Here is a 25,614-nt window from a genome sequence, read left to right on the forward strand (position 1 = left end):
ACATATATATATATATATATATATATATATATATATATATATATATATATATATATATATATATATATATATATATATATATATATATATATATATATATATATATATATATATATATATATATATATATATATCACATATATCACATATATATATATCACATATATATATATATATATATATATATATATATATATATATATATATATATATATATATATATATATATATATATATATATATATATATATGATATATATATATATATATATCACATATATATATATATATATATATATGTGTGATATATGTGATATATATATATATATCTCATACATGCCGATAATGTATCCAACTCGGGTCCAGCCATTCCATCCAAAGGGTAATCCAAGTACTCTTGGACTTCGAGCACCCTCTAGTGGTATCTTGAAGAACTGCAACGTTGATCAGCTGTAGAAAGGTCAAATTCCACAGCTCAGTTTAAAAATTGACGTAGGCGAAGCTGATTTATTAGCGACAGACTCATAATATCAATGGGGATGTAATCCACGAGCGTCCTCCAAGCTTTCTGGGTTCTTGTCTTCTTTCTTTGACGACTCACAGACGCAGTGATCCACAGTTTTATAACCGATTTCAAATGGTGCTAGAAGGCTTCAGCGGGCTCTAAGCACCAGAAGAAATCAGTTATCTTTTAGTGGCAACAGAAGAAGAGGAGGAGAGGAAGACGAGGCACTCGTGTACTGTCCTCCTAACACTCACTCACTGCTGCTGTCCTGCTCTCCCCAAGAACACTGATTTCAAATGGTGCTAGACAAGAGCAGCACACATCTAAACCACCACGTGAAACCAGCTTCTTGGAGAAGACGTTTGGTCACCACAGCTGCAGCGGTGAGATGAACTGCAGATCTCCGCCCTGATCTGTGCTTCGCCACTACATGCACCAACAAAGAGAGATAACTGCAGCTGATAGCATGGTTTTTACACAAACAGGAAGCTAACCACAACGTTTGTTGCCACTGAAGGTTAACAGCTAGTAGTTATATATAATTTGAATGTAGGCAATTTTATTCAGACATGTTATAAAGCAAAGCCAATACAACTGTAGGAAAGTCCCAACACGTACTTCTCAGGACAGATCAGAAGCACTGACCATAATATTTAGAAATTTCTTGGGTCACAAGTAAGTAGTGATTTATAGATATATATAGTTATGTTGTAGGAACATGAAAAAAACAACTCATTCACCTCCTAATAGAAAGACGATTAAAAGATCAATAAGTCAGATGTTGATCCAGAGTGCAGTGTTGTGTCGGACTGCTTCACGTGGACAAAACGACTCGATGAATAAATCAGATTCATTTGAAACCAAAGGTTGGTGGGAGAACAATGTCACCTTATTCTGCTTTAAAACTGCAGTTTAGAGATTTTAGAGATTAAAGTTTGGTTTCAGCACTTCTTCTTTGTGAAATAGTTCAACATTAAACCAAAGTGTGCTTTGCACTAGACTGAGTCGGGAATTGGACTCCAGCCTGGGATGCTCTGCACAGCAAATTCCTAATGTTCTAGACTAAACCATATTTACTGTCACAATATTACATTTTCACCCCACAACTATGAGCAACAACAAAGGAAATGTAAAGGTATCATTATCAAATCCACAGAAGCAAGGGAACTACACTGAACTTCCTATAACCACGTACAAAAAGAACAACTACATAGCTTTTCATTTATATTATTTAATTTTAAAATATTATTGCTATCAAAGCATATATCATACCTCTAGCACAGAAACCTGTCTACTCTTGTAATCCTGATTACAGATGCTAACATGTAGGAAAGGCAGGCGTGTCTGACGTCTGTGTGGATACCTGCAAACATTCACCTGCAACCATCAGCTTTCACTGCATGTGAACATGAGCTATAATCCACACAGGAAGTCAGCGAGCTGTCGTGCTCTGAAGCTGACGATTGGTTGCTAGCGGACATTCCAGGCTCCAGTTGCCTAGGTGACCCTGCAACATATTTACCAACCAGTCATATATCAGTCACCTGTATCCTGCACTCTCATTGGTAGTTGGTTCAAATGCTCACCTTGAAGCTGAGACAAGTTTTCAGTGCGTTTGTTTTTCACCTGTAGGTGCTTGCAGATAAACACAAGTTAGCTCCCAAAAGCCCAAACCAGGGTCAGCTATTATTCCAGCAAGGAAATACAAACCAGTTAGTCCAGCCTACTAAAAACCACTATTATAACACAAACACACACATCTGCTCATCAGGGTTATCTCTGCTGTTGCCATGCCAGTCCAGCATCATGAGCAGCTGGCACCTGAATACTTGCTTCAAGCAACGAAGATGAATTCAAACAGAACAGACGTCACATGAAAAGTGAGGCTGACAGCATAAGACAGGGACGCCTGCCACAGGAGCAATGCATCGAGCCTGCTGTGAACGGCGTTTGGAAGCACGGTGCTCGCAAACACAATGACGAGCGCTCGCTCCAGTCTACGTCAGCCTACACTCACGACCTCCCACCTTCCACAGACACTACAGGAAGACAGAACCACATGACGTCAGAGAGGAAAACCAACGTGAACGGATGGATACGAGTATGCTCAACGTCAACTTTACAGAGCCAAATCTATGTGACACATCAGCTCCATCAGTACAGACGGACACATGGGTACCTCTACACACATTCATTGTTGTGGGTCCACAGCAGAAGCATTTCCAGGCTGTTGCCACAGAGGCAGAGCGTGTGAAGAGAAGCACCCGAGCAACAGAGAAGCTGCTTTAGGGTCACGAAATCTTTGGATTAAATCGAGGTTACACAGAGGATCGCTATAGCACTTATTAGTCAAAGTACTGTGCCTGTCGCACACATGACATCTCAACATACAGACTGGAGGAGTTGTGAAGCTAACAGCCAATCAGAGAAAGTGTGGCCAAGCTCAAGAAATCAGCAAAAATCCAAGAAAACCAGCGACCTCACTTCAGTTTTGGAGGGAACTGAGACAAATTTGCTGAATTACTGGAAAGAAACTGTGCCACCCAAATTCTTGACGTTAGACTGCAACAAAGTCTCTGCCCCGAGTCGGCCACAGGCCTCACCTGAAGCACACGTGCTGCTGGCACAGGGTTACGGCTCATCGCCGAGGGTTAAATGGCTCGTTGTAGACACTGCAGGGTGACACGTGAGCAGCTGGAGGGACGGACAAACTGTGACCGTGTGTGTGGTTTCTAGTGTCACAGCACAGAGATCTGCGTGCACCACTGTTTGTGGGAACCAGAGCCCAGTGCTTACATAACCAACTAGGTCGTCATGACAACAAATCTAACAGTACATCATTGTCCCAGCGGCCCTCCAGGTGTTTGGAAGATGGGTGTCAGATGATCAGAGGTGTGTCCAGGCTACAAAGTCTTTACGCTGTCGGCGCTGCAGAAAGGTGGGGCTTTGGAGGGCGGAGTCAACTAACAGCGGCCTACATCCGATGTTAGTGCTGACGTTCACCAGACAGTGTTTTGCATACTATTTAAAAACTCAGCCTGAATCCTGCAATTTTAAATTCACACACAAGAGGGCGACATTGCATCTATAACACCGTGCGGGTCCTCAAAGGGAGGGCTCAGCTTTGATGCACTTGTGTTGGTTAGAGAGGTCAAAGGGCAGAAGTAAATCCACAGTAGGGACCGAAACGCGAACATTTTTAATTTCATTTTTGCGTCGCAGTCATCTTTCCATCCTTTAAACACAGACTCACCAGAGCCTGCAGAGCCTGAACCACAGCGCGTCCTGTCTGCCCATATGGAAAAGAAATAGTAAAAACTTATATGTGATTACTCGTGAAAGTGGCCACTTTCTCATTACTTTCATACAATAAGTATCCAAAACATTCAAGTTTCATTGAATGTTTTGGATATAATTTTTCAAGGGATCTTATATCTGTTTTCACTCTTATATGCTTTTCATACAAGTTTCACACAAGACAGATACAAACTTTATAAGATTGATATATATCTTTTCCATATGGGTGAGTTCAGGATTTGTGTAAAAACTATTCAGGTAGCAGGACGTGTGCCTGCTTTGTATGCCTGCACAGTGATGAATAGTACAAAGATGCTGTGTACGCATTAAGCAGGCTGCATTTGAGTCGCTCAGTTGGATGCAGCGTTTTAGAGCATGAAGACAAGTAGAACAACACGTCTACTCATTAGCAGCTCTGAATCAGCCACGTTAGCACCTTAACACAGACATGAATCATCACAAAGCCTCATGATTAAAAAAGCAAACCAAAGCTCACGATGAGCTGGCATTTCAACAAAGCTTACTAACTTATTTCAGCCATCATCTTAAGAGAACACTTCAACAGGAAGAGAAGCTCTTCGATCTTCCTGATGACTCGCTGCAGTTTCTGAGCTGCAGCCATGTCCCTGCATTTTACAACAGTAACACAATATCAACAAATAGCCATATGAATAACTGTTGATCTGGTAACATGAGTGGATGTTGAGGGTTTAACTGAGGGCTCTGTGCAGAGTCAAACTGGACTTTTCCTTTTGGAGCCTTTTGGAGTTAAACAGAGTTACCTGACAAATATCTGAGGCTTACACCATTCAGGAAAAGGACTGATCAGAAATTATGGATGGAGCCCTGCAAGCTACACATGCAGCTAACCAATTTTCACTCGACCCTTTTGTCCAATATGGGAAAGCTCCAGCATAGAAGCAGAGTGTGGCACCGGCCAAGGGACCGAGCCTCACCCCGACCCAGAGTCCAACACCATCAGGTGACGTCACAGTGGCCTCCACGTTTGTAAATCCACCCTCCTCCAAACACTGCTGACCCAGGGCAGTAAAATAAAGCCTGCAGAGGCACAGCTTACTGCATCCGTACCCATAAAGTCACCACTCTGACTTATTTTAACTACCGTTGACGTGTAAAATAACAAGCTCTTCAAAGGATTTGTTGCAAAAGGCTCAGAACTGAGCTCAAAGGAAATGAAAACAATCAGGGCTTACACAAATTCTGAACCAGCACCAGCCCTCTGCGCGATGAATGCAGGAGTGAGCGAGGGACACAAGCAGACACACATTTTGCTCTCGGGGGAAAAAGGCTTCCTTGTGGAGGTGAGGGGAGCGCTCGTTGTCGGCTCTCGCGCTGGCTTCCTGTTCTATTCTCTCCCAGGAAGTGACACCAAGAATGACAGGCCCAGGCTCCCACGGGTAACAGTGATGTCATCCTCGTTCCGTCCGTCCGTCTGCTCCCATCTGCGCCTGCAAATATAGACAGGAATGATGTGAAGTGGTGACGATTATTTTATGTAAGCTTATATTCTTGTCCTGCGTGTCACTCCTGCTGAGTCACGTAGAACACTCCACTTTGCTGATCAGTGGGCTTCCTTCTGAGTCGTGTGCTATTTCACATGACCTGTGGTTAACTTGGAGACAGGGACGTATAATTGGATGGACAGCCGGAGGGAGGGATGGAAGGCGAGCACGGGAAGGAGGAAGATTCATCAAACAGATGCACAGGATGTTCACGCCATTTAGCAACAACTATTAGTCACACTGCGGCACCGCTGTGTGCACCACCTGCCACAAGCTGCATCACCACACACCTTTAGGTGAGAACTGGAGAGTGAGCGCGTATGTGTGGGTGAGTCGCCGATAAAGAGATGGAGATGTGTTTGTTCTGCGGCCTCGGATTCGCTGAAAAGCAAAATAGCATCCACTCGTGCGGTGCGCGTATGAAAGCAGCTTCACCTTGAGAGATTGCAGCGACATCTTGCAGCCTCTTAGAGAAATGAGCCGATGCTGACTGTGGCGTCTGCTTTTACTTCACACGCACATAAACAACCAAATGCAAACAACGCCCTCGCATAAGCACATCAACCTTCATGGCTTTTACAGTGCAGTTCACCAGCCAGCTGCATAATGTGCAACAATCAAAGCACCACATTCACATATAGAAACCAAGGCTGCGCTCTTTCCTCAGTCATGAAACTTCAAACTGGGAGTCAAAGGGCAGATGTTGTCCGTGCACATGCCCCACAGGTTGGATCACCTTCTGGAGGAGGTTCAGTGATGTGCCCCCGGGGCAGAGTAGTGACTGGAGCACACTTAAACGGTGAGGGGGACAGTCAAGTCAAATTCATTTATAGCACATTAAAAACAACCACTGATGACCAACGTGCTGCACACTTAAGATAATCAAAAGTCTCTGATTTAAAAGCTGAGGAGTAAAAGAGAGTTTTTAGATTTTGAAAGTGTCCCATGTTGGTCCTGATGTGAAGGAGCAGTCACAGCTACAGGGGTAATGAGGAGGCGTTGGATAGGAATGCTGTTATGGAGAGAAATACAGAAGGACAGACGATACTGGAATTTGCAAATGGCTGTGATGAACTAGGAGGAACATAAGGTGGCACAAGAGAGATGAGCAAGGAGCAATATCAGGTCATGAAAACTTTGGAAATCAAGAAGATGCAAGTGAAGGCAGAGGCATTAACTGGTTAAAGTTGAAGAAGGAAGAATTCCAGTGGAGATGAGACGAGACAGGATAGTAGGGAAGAATTACCAGATGACTGGGAAAGTACAGCAGTAGTACTGGAAGTGCAGGATTAGTACGGAGGAAGTGAAGTATCAAGAGAATGAAGAGTGGACCTGTGGAAGTTTTTCCTTTCCAGTCACCTTTCTCACTCACTATGTATTAACAGACCTCTCTGCATTGAATCATATCTGTTATTAACCTCTGTCTCTCTTCCACAGCATGTCTTTATCCTGTCTTCCTTCTCTCACCCCAACCGGTCGCAGCAGATGGCCGCCCCTCCCTGAGCCTGGTTCTGCCGGAGGTTTCTTCCTGTTAAAAGGGAGTTTTTCCTTCCCACTGTCGCCAAAGTGCTTGCTCATAGGGGGTCATATGATTGTTGGGTTTTTCTCTGTATCTATGAAGCGCCTTGAGGCGACTTTTGTTGTGATTTGGCGCTATATAAATAAAATTGAATTGAATTGAATTGAATTGGAAGTGTGGAGATGTGCAGGAGACAGGGCAGTGGACTTTCTAACCAGATGAGGAGTGTATGAGGGAAGCAGAAAAGGTTTAATGGTACCTATTTTCAAGAACAAGGGTGAAGTGCAGAAGTGAAGCAACCACAGAGGTTCATGAGCCACACCGTGAAGCTACGGGAAAGCAAGGTTAAGAAGAGAGGTGGCGATCAGTGAGCAGTGGTATGGCTTCATGCGTGAAAGACCTCCACAGATGTGATGTTTACGTTGAGAGTGTTGACGGACGAGTACAGAGAACATCAGAGTGGCTCTGTGTCTTTGTGGATGGGACTGGTACTTATGGAGCACTGTTCTACATACGTTAAGCACTCTTAACTACACGCCTCATTCACCCATTCACACACATGCCTAAGTCTCTTTTTTAACTTGTTTTATTAGTTTTAATCTTTTAACTTTATGCATCAAGCAAAAATTTAATTATATGCAACATTCTCTGACTGGAAGAAATTAGTTTAACATTTAAACCTATTTTCTGCACATTCCAGCTCATAAAATAAAATATTTTTTGTGTTTACACTCAGTCTTTCAAATAGATGCAAGTGAAACACAGCAGAAAATAAATAAAGTCAAAGACTCAGCGGTCCTGTTGCTCTATTTCCACCTGTAAAGCAGGAGTGGGGCAGGCGGAGGTTTACCCTGGTGCAGGTGTGCCGCGGTCAGTGGAAGAATCCGCGAGTTTCTCTGTGAGTTTCCCATCACGTCGTAGCTACTCGGTGCTTGTTGGAAGTTTAGGGGTTTTTTCGCTGTAAAAAGACGTTTTCTTCCCACGCACAGCGGACACTAATGTTTTTGTCACTTTTTATGGAATCAAACTCAAAGTAAGGTCAGTACTTCCACGCTTTAAACGCTGCACGCTCATACTCTCTCCCACACTCCATATATGATCCATTGTTGATCTGCACACAGCTGTTGTCATGAACGTCGCACTTGCTTACGTCACTGTCATGAGACATTCTTGCAAAAGAATCAAAATTTTAGTAACGCAGTAACGCAGCGTTCCTACGGGAAAGTAACGGTAATCTAATTACCTTTTTTACAATAGTAATCCCTTACTTTACTCGTTACTCAAAAAAAGGAATCAGATTACAGTAACACTGCCCATCTCTGATCTCTGACGTGAGCGCTCACGTTGAGCAGTTTGGGGACAAAGTTATAATTTCTCCAAATGACGAAATATGTTAATTACTCACATTTCATCGCAATTAAGAATCCAGTTACATTAACACAGATTTGGAAATTCCAACAAAAACCAAACAGTGTCTATAAACTATTAGTAGATGTTAGGAAACACAATCTAGCAGCCGCGCTGCGAGCGCTCTACACCAGCCGTCCCCAACCCCCGGGCCATGGACCGGTATTGGTCCGTGAGTCGTTTGGTATCTGTTTCCTGAAGGAGGTATGCAGTGTAGTTGTATTGAATGAAACCCCTCAATTATTCCTGCAACAGAGAATGACTACATAGTTCGACATGTGGTATTGAAAACCATTAATCACCCTCTGCTTTTGTGTCTGCTTGAAACTCTCCCAGCGGCCTACTCCTCTAGCAGGCAGCCTGTCAGACAGATCCAGTACCTCAGAACCGCCGACCCGACACTGATCTTCCCTTCCCGTCAACAAACCTCCCCCCTGTGAGCCATCTTACTGTTCAGCTGTTTCCAGGAAAATTAGCGTGGTCTGACACTGACACGAACAGGCAAAGGCCAGCAGATTCAGTGTATGCATTTACAGGCGATGAATCACTGCACAGTCACTGTTTAACTGCCATTATTGATTAGCCCAATAATACTATCCAGGAGAGATTCCCTGAAGAGGACTAACATGCTGCCATTATGAGTTTTTTCTTTTGTTTCCTGTAAGTTGAGAGTGAAACATTTAGCAGGGGGAGAAAAAACCACAATGTAAAGATCTCATGTGGTTTTAGCGCGCTAGCTAGCACGTTAGCTAGCACATTAGCTAGCACGTTAGCTAACATGTTAGCTAGGACACAAACCTTCTGACTGTGTCACCAATCCTCAGGAACGATGGAGGCCTCCACAGCTAATTACTGACAACATCCATAGTCCACCATAGATGGTTACTGACTGCATTCAAACCAAATATGAACCACTGTTTGCAACAATAGTTTACTCACTATTTGGTTCAACTTTATCATCATCAGAAAAGCCTCTTCCACAAAGAAACAATAGAAAAAAAGTAGATTTTTAGTCTAAGGTCAGTATCATGTCTGCCATCTTCAATGCAAACTATACCACAATATGACAAACGCAAAACTTATCATACCCTTTACTGCTGTTACACAACATCTGAATTAATGGATAAATGTCAGGGCACAGGCATTTCTCTCACCAATGACATTACCATAAAGCAGTTCATGCTGTATGGAGCGTACGGCCCCGGGTTACCGTGTGTATTAATGTGCGTCAGTGGCGCGGTTCAGGTGGGGGTCGTGCAGAGTAAAAGCCCAGAGGGATGTGGGCACGAGCCCCAGTGAGGAGAGCTACTCTGATGGAGGTGATGGTGATGGAGTGTTGGAGCATCAATCTCAGGGGAGGAGCGTATTGTGGCTCACAGTACCACACACAGACTAGTCTGTTTTACTGGAGCCTCAGGTGACTCTATCCTGGGACTTTATGAACAGGTTTTCAATTTCAATCCATGTTGTAAATCCGGAGGACAAACATGTGACAGCTGAGTTTGTAAGATGGTATACTGATTTTTTTTTGCAACAGGAGACTTCCTGTTTTTTTCCTGTGAGTGTCAGCTGATCGGCAGGTATAAATTAAAAATGAAATGAAATAAATTACTATTAGCCCAACCCCCAGAGTCCACTGAAGTTAGCTGGAGTGCATTGCATCGTGATGTTGGCTCCCGGAGATGTTGTCATTAGCTACAGTGGAGACAAACTCAAAGGTGTCATAACTGCTTGTCTTAGCCCTTTAAGACCTACTATAGAACCAAGGCCGCCAGAGCTTACTTTATATTTTTACATGCTGTGGAGCCATTTTAGGGAGCATTTCAAATTGCTATACATCAATACAACTGTTATAGCCCACATTTTAATAATATGTCTGCATTAAGTCCATAGTAACGACATAAATTGCAAAAAAGTGCAATAAACTACAAAAAATTAGAAAATCGTTTTTGTTTTTTTTTACATATATTTCTACTTGGAGAAATTTAAGAGGTTTATCCCTCAAAACTTTAAATACAAAAAAGTTGCAAAAAACAGTTTACAACAACAGGAAATTTATTTTGAGTGTCTTCATAGTTTTATTTTGGAGATACACCAATTTTTATATACTGCAGGAAAAACGAAAAACAATCCTATGATGCAAATTTGCAAAGAAAACAGCAGGTGCATCAAAATAAACTATTTCCAGCAGTGCAATTCGAGTTCTAAGCATCCCAGCAACTATTCAGAAAAGCATAAAGTCAAACATGACTTATAAAAACACCAGTATAGGCTTTTAAGGCCTACAAGTAAAAAACTACATTTTCCGTGAAAATGACGTCACTTCCAGTTTCGGGCAGGAAATGGCGGACATGCGATCGTTCGCGCTGACGTCTGTTTCACTGTGGGAAGTGTTACGAACAGCTGATCGGATCGGCAAAGCGTGTTTCTGGAATATTATGTTTTAGTTCCTGCAAGAGCTTTTTATGCAGTTTTTGCAAAGCTTTATGTGGAAGGAAACCGTGACCGAGGACAAGCTGATGCCATCAGATGTAAGTACAACTCCTCCGGTTTCATATGCAAAAAAATGTATTGCGCTAGCTTACACGGTTCAGGTTCTACAGGGATTTAAAAATAGTTACGCAAAACGGAGTGTGCTGCTCTGATCAGCTTTAAAGGGTTAATGCTGCACCAGTCAGAGCTTCTATATATGATAGATGGAAAACTGCAGCTTCCAGTTTGGAACAACCAGCTGATTGGAGCAGGGTCACCCACAGCATCAATGAGTAGATAACACATGTGAGGAAAATCTGTTTGTTTCATGTATCTGAGAGAAAGAAATCATCCAATATGATGACACTGGTGCAAAGTTAAAGAGTCCAGACTCCCATGGATGTTACCCTCAGCAGATTCTGTTGAAGCCCACATCACAAGAGAAACCTCGGAGTTCCTGAACTCAACCCATTTTCCATTCTGGAAGGGAGACGGGACAAAACAATAACTTCTCCTTCTAGAGAATTTCTAACAGCTGGCTTTGGTTGGCCGTAGTTCTGGGAAGGGATCACTGCTTCAGACCACTCCCAGCGCCGTCGCCGCCAGCCGGGCTGTCCTGGCATGGAGGCCTTCCTCCCAGGACACAGATAAACAATCCTAACAGGCCAGTTTAAAGGGGGGGTAAAAATAGCAGCAAGCTCATAGACGTGAACTTCACTGGAAAACAGGCCTTTTTAAGATTCCAGGAAGAAAGCAAGCATGAAGGAAGTGATGTCAGAGCCTCATATCAAATGGATGTACAGAAGCACGGAGAGGCTGATGTGGTATCGAATCGGGAAAATAATCTGATGTCTGTGTTTAAAAGAACGGCTTTCAGTCCTCAGAGAGCGGGCGGGGGGAGGGGCTGGTGGGGCTGACTGTGGAAAACAGCACCGACTCATCCCTGTTCACACACACACGTCGGGTGTTGCTGTCCTTGTGGGGACATCTCACTGACATAATGCTTTCCCTAACCACAGCCCAATTGTAACCCTGACACTAAAACCACAGTCTGAAATCTCCGTCCCACAGGAGCTGTTTGTCCCCACCAGTATAGTAAGACCCCGTACACACACACACACACACACACACACACACACACACACACACACACACAATGGCGATGTGGTGCCAAGAGCGGCTCATGACGCAGCTCGAACACTCGGGCCTCGCTGCCCGGCAGACACACAGCAGCGGTGTGATGGATGTTCTCAGGCTGCGGACGCTCACACACTGAATTAGTCAGCAAAAGCTCTAACCAGCACTTCAAAGTTCCCTGGCTCTGGTCCAGGGTAGCTTCCTAAAAACGAGCGTCACGTTTACAGTAAGAGCTCGTACATTCCCGGAATCCCCCGCCTGCCGACACATCGCCTTTTCCAAAAGCTCCTCATCTGAAACTAAATATCCCGTGCTTTCACATGCACCTCCTCATATCTGTTTGTGGCTGTTCTGTTAGAAACTGTAGGTGAACTGACAGCTAGTGAAAGATTCACGCCAAGGTCTGCTGGCAAGAGTGTAAACAGTCTGTGTGCAAATGAAGAGTCCTTTTTCAAAAAGAGTTGGCAGAAGTTCAGCGCTCGATATCTCTCTTTATACACACTGGGATCTGTGAATGTATTATTTGTATTATTAATTCGCCTGGATTTCCAACTCGGCTTGTAAACAGGTTATGGAAAGTTTTTAATAAGCTGTCACTGAACCTTAGAAAAGCGTGATGGATGGGTCCACACCTACGTGCTTCCTTTTTTTCCTGAGACCAGCTAAGATGAGGGGCAGATCTGTCCAAACTGCCCTGTTGAGACTTGTTTAGATTTCTTTATTCAGATTTCCATGAACTGAGGTTCTGTTGGCTTTTAGATGCCATCACTTGACTTTTCATAGAGTCACTTCCTGCGGTTTCCTTTGATTATCTACTGACAAAATGAGAGCTGTTGGAATTTGGCTGCCTTAAACAAACAAGGAAGCAAAGCTCCGCCTCCTACATACTCTAAAACCATTCACAACATGTTTGGACTTCAAGCACCACGTGTACATTGACCTCACTATAGTATTACTCTACAACTCGATTGCGGGTGTTGATTTTAGCTGGAGAGAGGAGCTACAAGGACATTGTGCAAAGTCACATGGGATTAAAAAGTCATTAATATTTAGATGATCAGACAGGCTGCAAAAGCAAACACAGGTTTGTGGAGGTTGTCTAAACCAAACGCCGGTGGGGCTGAGATGTTACTGCATGGGAGGAAACAGCAGCCGGTCAAAGGAGTCCTCTGACAAACTACACTGCTCACAAAAATAAAGGGAACACTTAGACAAAACAATGTAAGTCAAACTGTCCACTTAGGAAGCAACAATCAGTGTCACATGATGTTGTGCAAATGGAACAGACAACAGGTGGAAATCATAGGCAATTAGCAGGACGTCCCTAATAAAGGAGTGGTTCTGCGGGTGGTGACCACAGACCGTTTCTCAGTATCTCAGCTTTCTGGCCGATGTTTGAATGCTGGCAGTGATTTCTCTCTAGCGGTAGCGTTAGACAGAGTCTACAACCCACACAAGTGGCTCAGGTAGTGCAGCTCATCCAGGATGGCACATCAATGCGAGCTCTGGCAAGAAGGTTTGCTTTGTCTGTCAGTGTCCAGGGCATGAAGGCACTACCAGGAGACAGGCCAGTACATCAGAAGACGTGGAGGAGGCTGTTGGAGGGCAACAACCCAGCAGCAGGACCGCTACCTCCGCCTATGTGCAAGGAGGAACAGGAGGAGCGAGAGCTCTCCAAAATGACCTCCAGCAGGCCACAAATGTGCATGTGTCTGCTCAAACGGTCAAAACAGACTCCATGAGGGTGGCCTGAGGGCCCGACGACCACGGGTGGCGGTTGTGCTTACAGTCCAACACCATGCAGGATGTTTGCCAGAGAACACCAAGATGTTGGTGCATGACCGGTTTGGCAGCGGGTCAGTAATGGCGTGGTGTGGCATTTCAGAGAGCCTGACTTCCATTAGATACCATGATGAGGTCTGTGTGGAGTTTGCATGTTCTCCCCGTGTTTGCGTGGTTCTCCCCGGGTACTCCGGCTCACGTGTGGTGTCAGTTTGAGATTCCTACATCGCCTTGTTCTCGAGTTATCATATACACAAGAGTTTTAGAAAGCTTGATCTCAAACTCATCAGAGACTTTTGCTGATACAGCGATGTTATCAATTTCAAACTTTATCGCATTCAAAGCCTGCGTGTCCATGAGGCCCTCCCGCCTGCAGGGTGAGGACAACACTGATAAAACTAGAACTTCCCTTTAGCCAGCACGCTCAGTAAACACACCCTGAGCTGTGTGCTGTCCCTGTGAAAGCACCAGTGTTACAGTGGTAGGAAAATGTGTTTGCCCCGTTCAGAGTTCCTGTTTCTTTGTATGTTTGTTGCACTTAAATGTTTCCAATCAACCAGTCGAAAAAAAGAAAAAGAAAAAATCAATCAAAAATCGGCCGATAGATTTGACTTAAATCACCAAATACTGGTATCAGTTTAAAACAGATCGCTTAAGCTCTGATTGAGAACTTGAAACCTCTTCACAGTCCTTCAGATCACTTCCGTCAAACGTCACCCTCCCAGTGACATGCATTCTGTTCTGACTGAACTATTTTTGCAGTTTTAGACTCTTTCAGCTCATGAGTTGGGTTTTGGACCCATGCACTGGGTTTCCAGCTGCGCTTTCAGATGCACCACCACTTCCAGCAGCAAACGGCACACGAACAACGTCTGCAGTTTTGTTTGTGTGGTGGAACGTTCAGCAGCTAAAGACACAGAAATGTTTCTCAGAGACAGCAAACCACTCCCATGAGCAGCACTGCCAACTACGCCTGCATTTTAATAACTGTTGGACTCACATCAATAAGGACGGGATGTCGTTTATGTCAGAATTCATCATGTGAGAATCAGGCCAGAGCAAAGTTCTGTTCCAAAGGCCCGATCGTGAGGAGCGGGCAGCGTTCAGCACATATTCATTAATCGATAACAAACGGCTGCACAACACGCTGTGCTTCAAAGAATTTCAAATTGTATATAATATTTCGCAGTTACTATTCCTACATGATTAGGACTGAAACAGTGAACTGACAACTGTTCAGGCTACTGTAGGGGTTAAAAACAGACATACGGCTCAGTGATCACCAATAAGTGATCCATCAACCAACGACTGCGGGCATGTAGAAACCCATTATTTAGTGCAAAACGTTGATGATGAGCGCATACACAGCCATGCGTATAAAAGATGTTTTAAGAACACAAGTGGTGCTGTGTGTGTGGATGTGAACAGACAATATGCATGACTGTGTTCACCATCTTCAGTGCTGAGTGCTCTTACTGTCAGGACTCTCAGATTTGACTTGGAAATGAAGCGTAATCAAGGCCCACTCAGAGTTTCACTTGAGAAGCTATTTTACATTCTGGTGCCTTTTCGATTAGTCTGGTGTGACCTGGACTGTACCGGCCAATGGGCAGTCACTATCATGGCAACACCTTTATTTGAACCTGACACAAAGCGTCCTGTGCAATTACAGGTAGCAGCCAAGGATACATGACAGTCCGGGCTGTGCGAACAAAGTGTGCGCTGGCAGCAGGTGGAATCGTAGCACCATGTCTCCATTACTCCGGTTGCTTCTTACAAATAATGCCCCCACAGCTCCATCACATTCAGATTCCCCCCACAGCAGGAAGCAGTGGTATGCTTTCCATTACCATTTACATTATCATGTCATTACTCATCATAGATGAAGCTAGTTAAGGGTCACCATAACTATCCAATGAAAAAACTGTTACTATTTAGTTACATCAAAGTCAGTGCAAACAACAAATCTAGAAAAACACTGTTTTAGTTTTTTCTATACTGATTGGTTCAATTGTGTTTTTTATGTTGTAGAAGATGTCAAAACCAGCTGTTAACATTTAAGTGTAGGCCTGAACAATGCTAAAGCACACCAATGAACGTAATGCGTCCCTTTTTAACCGGCGTTTATGCAGTCAATGGTACATGTAGGCAAAAATTAAGCATTAGAAGTTGACACAGTGACTGCATTCTCATCTCCTTGTATGTGCCTGACTACTGAAGAGCCTGAATGTTTCTGAAGGCTTTTGGAAGGTCACAGTCCATGCACTTCACTTAGACAGCTCGCTGGCAAACACATGCAAACTCGTGTGAAATTATTCCTATAAATGGCTGAATAATACTGAAAGTGTGAAATTACTGGATGACTGACATGCTTAGCCCTAATAATGAAACTAGAACAAAGCACGGAGAAAGACACCAGGAGACAGAGTTATATTGAGAAATCTTTGTAGGCGTTCTGCCAGCAACAAACTGTACATCTGTCATGCTGACTCAGAAAAATTACACATGCATTAGGCTGTAGCTTCATTTCACTTTCTTGCAAAAGTGTATTTGAGGAAGCATCAGGCTGTGGCTAATTTAAGACACAAAGGGTGTGTAAATAAAAGAAGAAGGACTTGTGTTCTAGCGAAGAAGGAACCATGAGCCTGGAGCCTATCCCGGCTGTGTTAGGGTGAGAGGCAGGGTGGAAAGGTCGCCAGTCTGTCGCAGGGCTGACACAGACAACCATCCACACCCCCCCGTGCTGCACTTCTAATTTATGTTAATAAAATATTAGTGTTGTGTTGGTGTGGCGTTTGTATGTTCTCCCTGTGTCTCTGTAGCGCTGCTGCTTTCTTCATTTTCTTTTTCCCTGTTTTTTTGTAAATATAGCACCAATGAGTCAGATCAAGGTGCTTCACTGTAACGTAAAAACAATAATACAAAGAAAAGCCCCAAATAATCAGACCACCTCCTAAGAGCAAGCATTTGGCGAGAGTGGGAAGGAAAAACTCCCTTTTAACAGGAAGAAACCTCCAGTAATACAAAGGCTGAGGAATGTGAGGGGAGGGGGAGTACGCTGCTTGGTAAGAGACGCCTAAGAAAAGCCTAGCTAGAACTTTAACGTGCAGCTGAAACTAATTTGATGACTCAAAGGTTTCTATGATTCTAAACGCTTTGGCAAACAAGACTCACACTAAAGAGGAATATGGCTGCGATCAATAAATAAACAAAGAATATAAACGAGGACTAAGTAGAATCATTAACAGCACTGAAGTATTGTACGACAGCTCTGCTGTCTGAGACCAAGGACAGTTCGTGTATATCGTGTTTATATATTTACTGTCAACCTGAGAGAGAGCTCAGCGTTATGCAACAAATATACAGTGTGCTGTATCAGAAACATTATATAACTTACTGAGTCCAATGCTGTAGTTACATCACAGCCTCTCTGCTCTGGTCTTCTTCAGCTTCTGCCAGGGTAGAAAAACAGAGTCAATACACCTGCCACAGAAAAGTGTCATTGCAGAGATGAAGAAGTAGGGCTGTGCGATATGACCAAAATCTCATATCTCGATATCAGACATCTGTCGTCCGATAACGATATAAATCACAAAAATGTAACATTTTCTGTAAATTCTGTGAATCTCGGGCAGCTCGACCTGCGTGAAGTGTTTCCTGCTGGGCGTCGTGTAGCTGAGTTGAGTGTTTTAACCGATGCATGAAACGATACATTTTTAGACATAAGTTGTAACGGCGCCGTTTTCTTTGTGAGTATTTATTACACGGCGTGCTGCGGGGAGAAGCCTGTTCTAACGTTTGAGTCTAAGGTTTATTTTTTAGCACCTGGCGTCTTTTTTACTTCTCATCCGTAAATAATCTGCTCTTTCACGTGATTCCGTTTATTTTGAAAAGTCTGAACAGGATCTTGAGCTTTATTGTGAAAGGTTTATGTGGAACATAAACAAGCGGACACACGATGGTTTTACCGTTGTTGTTGCTAACGACAACGCATAAAAACAGGCGCTTGTCCGTCCGTGGTGTGGTTATATTAAATATAAGAGGAAGAGAGAACTTTAACTAATGAATATAGCCACTACAGTGACATCAGAACCATGAACAAATATTACTGTAAACAGTTTATTTTGCGACACCACGAAACAAACGACAGCGTGAAATGAAACGATAGATGTTTTTGTATCGTCATCTGATATATATCGTTACATCGAGCAGCCCTATGAAGGAGAGTAAGAAACACTGCAGATCACAAGTTATTCATCTGCTTTTGACTGTGACACATACTCGCGTCTGATCTAAGGGACGGCCCGTGGCCATTAGTCAGGCTGCTTACAGGACTGGCCTGTGGACAAGCAAAACAGGACATGAGCAAGGAGCCGCACAAGAACCAGCGAAACGGTTCCATGTTCCTCATCAACCACTTGAAAAGCGCTTTGACCCAAAGCACCACCAGGACCACACATGAGTACAGCAGGATGAGATCACAGCTACAGACTATCAGACGCTTGACCAGCACAGAGACACGCCCCTCTGTGACACAGCCTCTCAGCTGATACTTCCAAGTCAAACAAAGCGCTCGGTCGCTGCCGGTCCCCGCCCAGCAGGAAATGATGAAAGGCCGCCTCGTGTCACACCTCTGGCTCCTGTCTTAGGGCGCTCCTTTGAACCAAATGAATGGTCAGGTGTCAGATTTTGCTGTGGTTGGTGAAAACAAGCAGTGATTTCTCACTTTTACCAGGCTAAGCAGGTAAAGTGAGAGGAGGCTGGGCAGATAAAACATCAGAGAGCTATGAGGTCACTCAGCTGACAAGTGGAAATTCCCTCATTAATTGAATAACATGGAAGGACAATAGCACTGCTTCCATCCAAGTTTCAGTCATTTGACACCCAAGAATTGAAGTTACTGCTCAGAAATGACACCTCAGTTGTTGTGTCTTTAGGGTTTGTACATAGGATTATATTACAAGAAAGTCAGAATTCAAGATTTATGGTTGTGATGTCACAGATTTAGAAGAAAAACGGTGAGATTCACGTACAACAAGATGTCAGTCTAACTCTCCAAAAGCATAGCAGCTCCGATGGACTCGTCCCAGGAGGAGGAAAAAGACACACCAGGACGCGTCTGACTCCCTACCTGCGTTTCTCATCAAGACTCCTGGACTTTCACTTCTCCGCTCTACCCGACACGCACGCTGACACGCACGCTGACACGCACGCTGACACGCACGCTGACACAACCCTGCTCGACAGCCTCTCTCCCTGTGCTGCCTACCTGGCATTGACAGCAGAGCATTACAGAGACGTGGCGGGTTAATTGTTTATGGCTGGGCTGGGTCATAGCAGTGGATCCTGTTACTTTCCACTGACGTGAGTTCATGGAGGTAGGCACGCAGGCAGGTAAACAAACCCAGGCGAGGTGAGTGCATGGGGCAGTGCAGCGCGCTCACACACACCCACCTCCACGGGCACTGTGAACAAGCCGAGCATTAATGACATCAAATCAGCATCAAGCTGCTGTAGTGCAGGTCACTCACCATCTCTTCTGCGTGTACAGCAGGTGACCCTTTAGTGTTTAGTTACAAGCCTCCTTTTTCTTCAGAATGCGGTAACCGCCTCCTTTAAATCCCCAAAACACCCACACTGTGTGCTGGCCCCATGTGACGCCATCCTCTAACTGAGCAGCTTCGAGTGTGATTCCTGGCTCTCGCTGTGTCCTGATAGTGACGGATTTACAGTTCCCGCTACTCTCTCCTTCTGTGTGTGTCTCTTGTCCTACAAAAATGGGTGTATCTCCCTGAAAAGAGTGAGACAAATGTGAGTAAGAAGCACACCCACATGAAAAGCTCACTTTCCCTCCCTCCCTCCCTTTCAGTCTGGCTGTCAGCATTTCCTCCAGGATGCACACTATGACTGTGATTTATAGTGTGTTATATACTTGTGTTCTCTATCCAAGCAGCTGGACAGAATCCCAGCAATGCTGGGGAATAACAGGAGAAATGGCTTCCCCCTCACATACTGTATGGGACTGCACGGGGAACTGAAGCCATGATCCCAGCAGCGTTGGCGGCGTGCTCAGCCTGTAGAGCTACACACAGCGGGACCACACACAAACCCCCTTTAGCTCTGTAGTAGTCAAATAACTCCCAGTTCCTCTTGTGCTCCGTTAGTCTCCAACATATGAACTGAATGGTAAACAGCAGGAGAATGAAAGCAGTCGAGGGACTCTATGAAAAGAGTCGCCGTCTCCATGGCAATGCCAGAGGCAAAGAGCGCCCCCCCCCAAATCGCCGCAATCCTTTCTGTACACATAGGGAATTGTGGGAAAGCGGATATGGGCCACATAACCTCTCTGTCGGGTACCAGGCACATCTCCACTCACATCACTACACTTTGACTACATGCAGGTCAGAGGTCATGGTCAGGACACCAGTTTGACTTGGTATGAACTGTTACAGACACAAATCCCACTTCTACAGCTGATTCTGACCCGACACCTTACCATTGTCACAGGGTTTCAGTGTTGCAGACAAATATCAATGAAACAGACACAAAATCCAATATATCACCTTAAGTGTTTTTTGTTTGTTTGTTTTTGCCTTTTCTCATGTAAATAGTGAAATTCAGCCAGAACTACATCCACAGCATTGCTCAAAAACACAACTGCAACCTCTCCAAAGTAATCTAGCTGTCGCTCTGCAAACAGCAACCTGGCAAGTTCCCCATCTTTGCTAAACAAATACTTGTCTTTTGATGTAGGAGAGTCTAATTCTACTGTAATGTAGTCACCAGGTTAGTGCCTAAAATGACCTTCTCTTTCTCTTATCACGTTCCTTTAACCTCGATGGAAAACGTCCCGAGGAAAGGCGCCAAGGAGAACTCACAAGGCAACTGCAGCTCTTACAGGACACTGGGCTATTGGATGGTGTGATGGTGGTGACACGGGTCGTGCTCATGGTGAATGACAGCAACACGCAGCACAGACCATAACTCCAAACTTATAGTTGGAGCTGCTGTGGCTCTGGTGGAGCAGAAGAGGATCAATCCCTGATACAAAGTCCGGCCTGGATGCCGAAATATCCTTGAGCCTGGACCCAGGCTGCATCCACTAAAGTGTGTGTGTGTGTGTGTGTGTGTGTGTGTGTGTGTGTGTGTGTGTGTGTGTGTGTGTGTGTGTGGGACTGGGTGAATGAGACTTGTAGTTGGAGGTTGTAGTGTAACTCCTGACTTTGTGAAGACTTTCTGTGACTGAAGTAAGTTACAGATCATCCTGAGAGCAGCCAACACATCAGCACAGCAACTGATGGTGTGCTTATCCTGAACTCACTTTGATATACGCCGCTCCCTCGCTATAACGCGGTTCACCTTTGCGGCCTCGCTGTTTCGCTGATTTTTTTTGTGCAATTTTGCATGTTTTTATTCCCAGCACATTGTGTTCTGCGTCCTGATTGGCTGTAGACCACCGTCAGTCTCGTGCCGTGTCTGCTGTACAGCACAGAAGCGTTCAGCTTGTGTACTGTACATAAATCTTCGATCCTAGCAGTGTGACTCTGAAGTGCTGCACTGCATGTTTGTAAGTTTTTCCCCCAACAAACAACAGTGTTGATGAAACGTCGTCACCTGCGGGTTCCTTTGGTTTCTTTCTGTAATACTGGACTCATTTTCTACAAGGTTTGAACTTTGAGAGTTTAAACAAGACAGAAAAGTGTGAAAATGTTCATGCCTGTCTAACAAAAGTGTGTAAAGTGTGTCGTGAGGGGTTTTACAGCCTTAAAACATCTATAATAATTGTAAAAAATAAAGTTGGCTACTTTGCGGATTTCACTTATCGCGGGTTGTTTTTAGAACGTAACTCCTGCGATAAACGAGCGACTGCTGTAACTCATAACAGCTTTTATGGATTTGTTTTTTGTCCCACACAGCAACCACTTCATACAGAGCACATGTTATTACAAAAAGGTAATGTTCACAGTTCACCTATAAAGTGACTTTAAGGTATGGGTCATGGCATGCAATGAAAAAACATTTCCATGAGCTGCATCCCTTGTTGGTCATGCTTATGTTTATGGAAACAGTCAAAGAGTGTGTTGCTGTGAATTGTGGTTCAGCATTATCCGTCCAACCTGCTAAAGAAGGTAAGAAGGAAATAATAATAATAATACATTTTATTGAAGAGTGTCTTTCTAAGGTCACCTTACAAAGAGAAAAGAAACTGTCGATTACAATAGATTAAAACTGACAACAAGTAAAATCTGTATTAAAGTGAGTAAGCCAGTTTAAACAAGTAGGTTTGGAGCTGTGACTTATCTGGTCTCTAATGGGAGTCCGAGTTATGACCCGAGCTGCAGGATCCTGAAGAAGCTGAAGTTTATGGACGGACTTACTGGGGAGACCAAATAGGAGGGAGTTGCAATAATCAATCCGGGAAGTAATAAGACTGGACGAGGACGGCAGCAGCATGGGGAGTAAAGAAGGGACGAAGTCGGCTAATGTTATGTAAGTGATGCAGACCGGGTTATGTAATTAATGTGGGACTGGAATGAGAGAGTACTGTCAAATATGACAATATTAATGCAGAAACTGTGAGATCTGGTTAAGGTAGAGGCCGTGCCAACGAGTAAGACTTCTGCCTTATTACTGTTAAGTTTGAGAAAGAACCAAGATCTGATCTCCATAAGACAGTTAGAGAGGGAGGTAAGTGGGAGGGATGAATTAGGTTAGGAGGAAATGTAGAGCTGGGTGTCATCAGCATAACAATGACAATTGATATTATATTTTTGGAATATACAGTGGGGCAAAAAAGTATTTAGTCAGCCACCGATTGTGCAAGTTCCCCCACTTAAAATGATGACAGAGGTCAGTAATTTGCACCAGAGGTACACTTCAACTGTGAGAGACAGAATGTGAAAAAAAAATCCATGAATCCACATGGTAGGATTTGTAAAGAATTTATTGGTAAATCAGGGTGGAAAATAAGTATTTGGTCACCTCAAACAAGGAAAATCTCTGGCTCTCACAGACCTGTAACGTCTTCTGTAAGAAGCTTTTCTGTCCCCCACTCGTTACCTGTATGAATGGCACCTGTTTGAACTCATCATCTGTATAAAAGACACCTGTCCACAGCCTCAAACAGTCAGACTCCAAACTCCGCCATGGCCAAGACCAAAGAGCTTTCGAAGGACACCAGGAAAAGTATTGTAGACCTGCACCAGACTGGGAAGAGTGAATCTACAATAGGCAAGCAGCTTGGTGTGAAAAAATCAACTGTGGGAGCAATCATCAGAAAATGGAAGACATACAAGACCACTGATAATCTCCCTCGATCTGGGGCTCCACGCAAGATCTCATCCCGTGGGGTCAAAATGATCATGAGAACGGTGAGCAAAGATCCCAGAACCACACGGGGGGACCTGGTGAATGACCTGCAGAGAGCTGGGACCAAAGTAACAAAGGTCACCATCAGTAACACACTACAACGGCAGGGAATCAAATCCCGCAGTGCCAGACGTGTTCCGCTGCTGAAGCCAGTGCATGTCCAGGCCCGTCTGAAGTTTGCCAGAGAGCACATGGATGATACAGCAGAGGATTGGGAGAATGTCATGTGGTCAGATGAAACCAAAGTAGAACTTTTTGGTATAAACTCAACTCGTCGTGTTTGGAGGAAGAAGAATACTGAGTTGCATCCCAAGAACACCATACCTACTGTGAAGCATGGGGGTGGAAACATCATGCTATGGGGCTGTTTTTCTGCCAAGGGGACAGGACGACTGATCCGTGTTAAGGACAGAATGAATGGGGCCATGTATCGTGAGATTTTGAGCCAAAACCTCCTTCCATCAGTGAGAACTTTGAAGATGAAACGAGGCTGGGTCTTCCAACATGACAATGATCCAAAACACACCGCCCGGGCAACAAAGGAGTGGCTCCGTAAGAAGCATTTGAAAGTCCTAGAGTGGCCTAGCCAGTCTCCAGACCTCAACCCCATAGAAAATCTGTGGCGGGAGTTGGAAGTCCGTGTTGCTCGGCGACAGCCCCAAAACATCACTGCTCTCGAGAAGATCTGCATGGAGGAATGGGCCAAAATACCAGCTACTGTGTGTGCAAACCTGGTAAAGACCTATAGTAAACGTTTGACCTCTGTTATTGCCAACAAAGGTTATGTTACAAAGTATTGAGTTGTATTTTTGTTATTGACCAAATACTTATTTTCCACCCTAATTTACCAATAAATTCTTTACAAATCCTACCATGTGGATTCATGGATTTTTTTTCACATTCTGTCTCTCACAGTTGAAGTGTACCTCTGGTGCAAATTACTGACCTCTGTCATCATTTTAAGTGGGGGAACTTGCACAATCGGTGGCTGACTAAATACTTTTTTGCCCCACTGTAGATAACGAATAAAAGAGGCCCTGATACTGAACCCTGGGGCACACCAGCAGAAACAGGATAGAGACTTGAAGAGTGTGATTGAAGTTGGATAAACTGAGTGCGGTCTGAGAGATATGAGGTGAACCAGGCAAGGGGGGTGTGACTAATGCCAGTGGATGCTAATCTGCTCAGGAGGGTGTTATGAATATCAAACGCTAAGATCAAGCAGGATGAGGTTATTAGTGATCCTTAACAAAGCAGTTTCTGTACTGTGATCGGGGCGGAAACTGTTGGTAGAGATGATTCACTGAGGTATGAGTGAAGCTGGGAGGCAACAACTTTCTCAAGGATTTTCAAAATAAAGGGGAGGTTTGATATTCAAAATGATTGGGATCTGCAGCAGGCTTTTTGAGAACTGGAGTGACAGAAGGAACAATTCCAGTGTTAGGGGCAGAGTGGATAATACTGATGATGAGGGAAGACCAGCTTTAGCTAACAGAAGCACAGAAACACTTTTTGTTACATGTTCACTCAGTTGGGTCTCGTGCCTGACATCCAGTTCCAAATGTGTGTCCCAGCCACAGCTTTCTGTCTCCAGGAGTATCTGGGCCACAGCAGTAAACATAAACACAGCTGGTGGCTGGTACAAGGAGAAGGTGAGAGCAGGAGCACATATGCTGTGTCTCCAATTAGAGAGCATGATCCATGACTACAAACACACACGGCTGGGTCAGACCTCAATAAGAGTGTGTGTCTGAAACAGAGGGAAGAGAGCGCGTGCACACGCGTGGCCTGAGCGATGAGCGGGTTTCTCACTAATGAGGCTGAACTCTGCTTTAACTCCCGCAGAGATTCACCTTCTGATGGAATGAGGCTGTGTCCACACATGCACACGTACCGGAGAGCACAAACAAAATGGAAGAACAGGATGAAGACGTAAAGCTGCCAATTGCCTTCCCCTGTAGGCGGGGATAAAGTTCCCCTGAATAGGATGTTGTTGCACTGCAGGGCAAAGACACAGCAGTGCCACACCCAGTCATTCACAGACTCCAGGCTCCAGGAGGGGAGAGAAAATGCTGTAAGGAGGTGGAATGAAACGGCGCAAAATAGGCAGAACTTCTTCACTGCACCGCCGACTACACGCACACGACCTCCACAAGGAAAACCGGATCTCAGTTTGAAACGGAAAAACTTCCAGAACAGCCATTTAGCTGTTTCATCCTCCACTTATGTACAAAACAAGCATCGTCTCCAAATTTGGTTTCTATCAGTTACATTACAAAGCATTGGTTTAGCTCACCGGGATGAGCGGGCCATATGGCTGAGAGTGAGGGCAAAAGTTCAAATCTGAGCCATGTCTCTGCTTTCCTTTAGAAGAAAGACAAGTGGATGATGTTTGAAGGCAACTCTTTAACATGAATGAAATGCGTGACTGGAGATCAGCATAAGAACCTGCAGAAGGAGCTGCTGGGTGGATGGTGGGTGCACAAAACACTGAAGCCTTCTGCGGCTCGGTACATTAATGCAGCCCGTACCATACTCTGTCTGCCTCCAGAGTGTTTCTGTTAATGAACCACAATCTTTGTATAAAGAGTTAGCGAGTGTGA

The 25,614-nt window shown here is 44.4% G+C and overlaps 1 protein-coding gene across 2 annotated transcripts in view; it reads right to left on the bottom strand.

The window, feature by feature from the left end:
* Positions 1-320: 320 nt before the first annotated feature.
* The window catches only part of LOC146688715 (uncharacterized), a 58,611-nt gene continuing 33,317 nt past the window's right edge, over positions 321-25,614 (bottom strand). The window contains exons 3-6 of one of the 2 annotated variants that reach the window (XM_085437166.1): positions 19,174-19,433; positions 17,040-17,094; positions 5,017-5,271; positions 321-450 (exon numbers count right to left, since the gene is read on the bottom strand). In XM_085437166.1, coding sequence (XP_085293292.1) covers positions 19,412-19,433 — 22 coding nt within the window. In that variant the 3' untranslated portion in view covers positions 321-450; positions 5,017-5,271; positions 17,040-17,094; positions 19,174-19,411. The remainder of the gene's footprint in view (positions 451-5,016; positions 5,272-17,039; positions 17,095-19,173; positions 19,434-25,614) is intronic. The other variant, XM_085437165.1, reaches the window with a different exon arrangement.

The sequence above is a fragment of the Copadichromis virginalis genome, linkage group LG17 (genome assembly GCF_057382275.1).
Source record: "Copadichromis virginalis isolate Kocher_CV1m ecotype Utaka linkage group LG17, C_Virginalis_male_GT1.1, whole genome shotgun sequence".
In the NCBI taxonomy this organism is placed as follows: Eukaryota; Metazoa; Chordata; class Actinopteri; order Cichliformes; family Cichlidae; genus Copadichromis; species Copadichromis virginalis.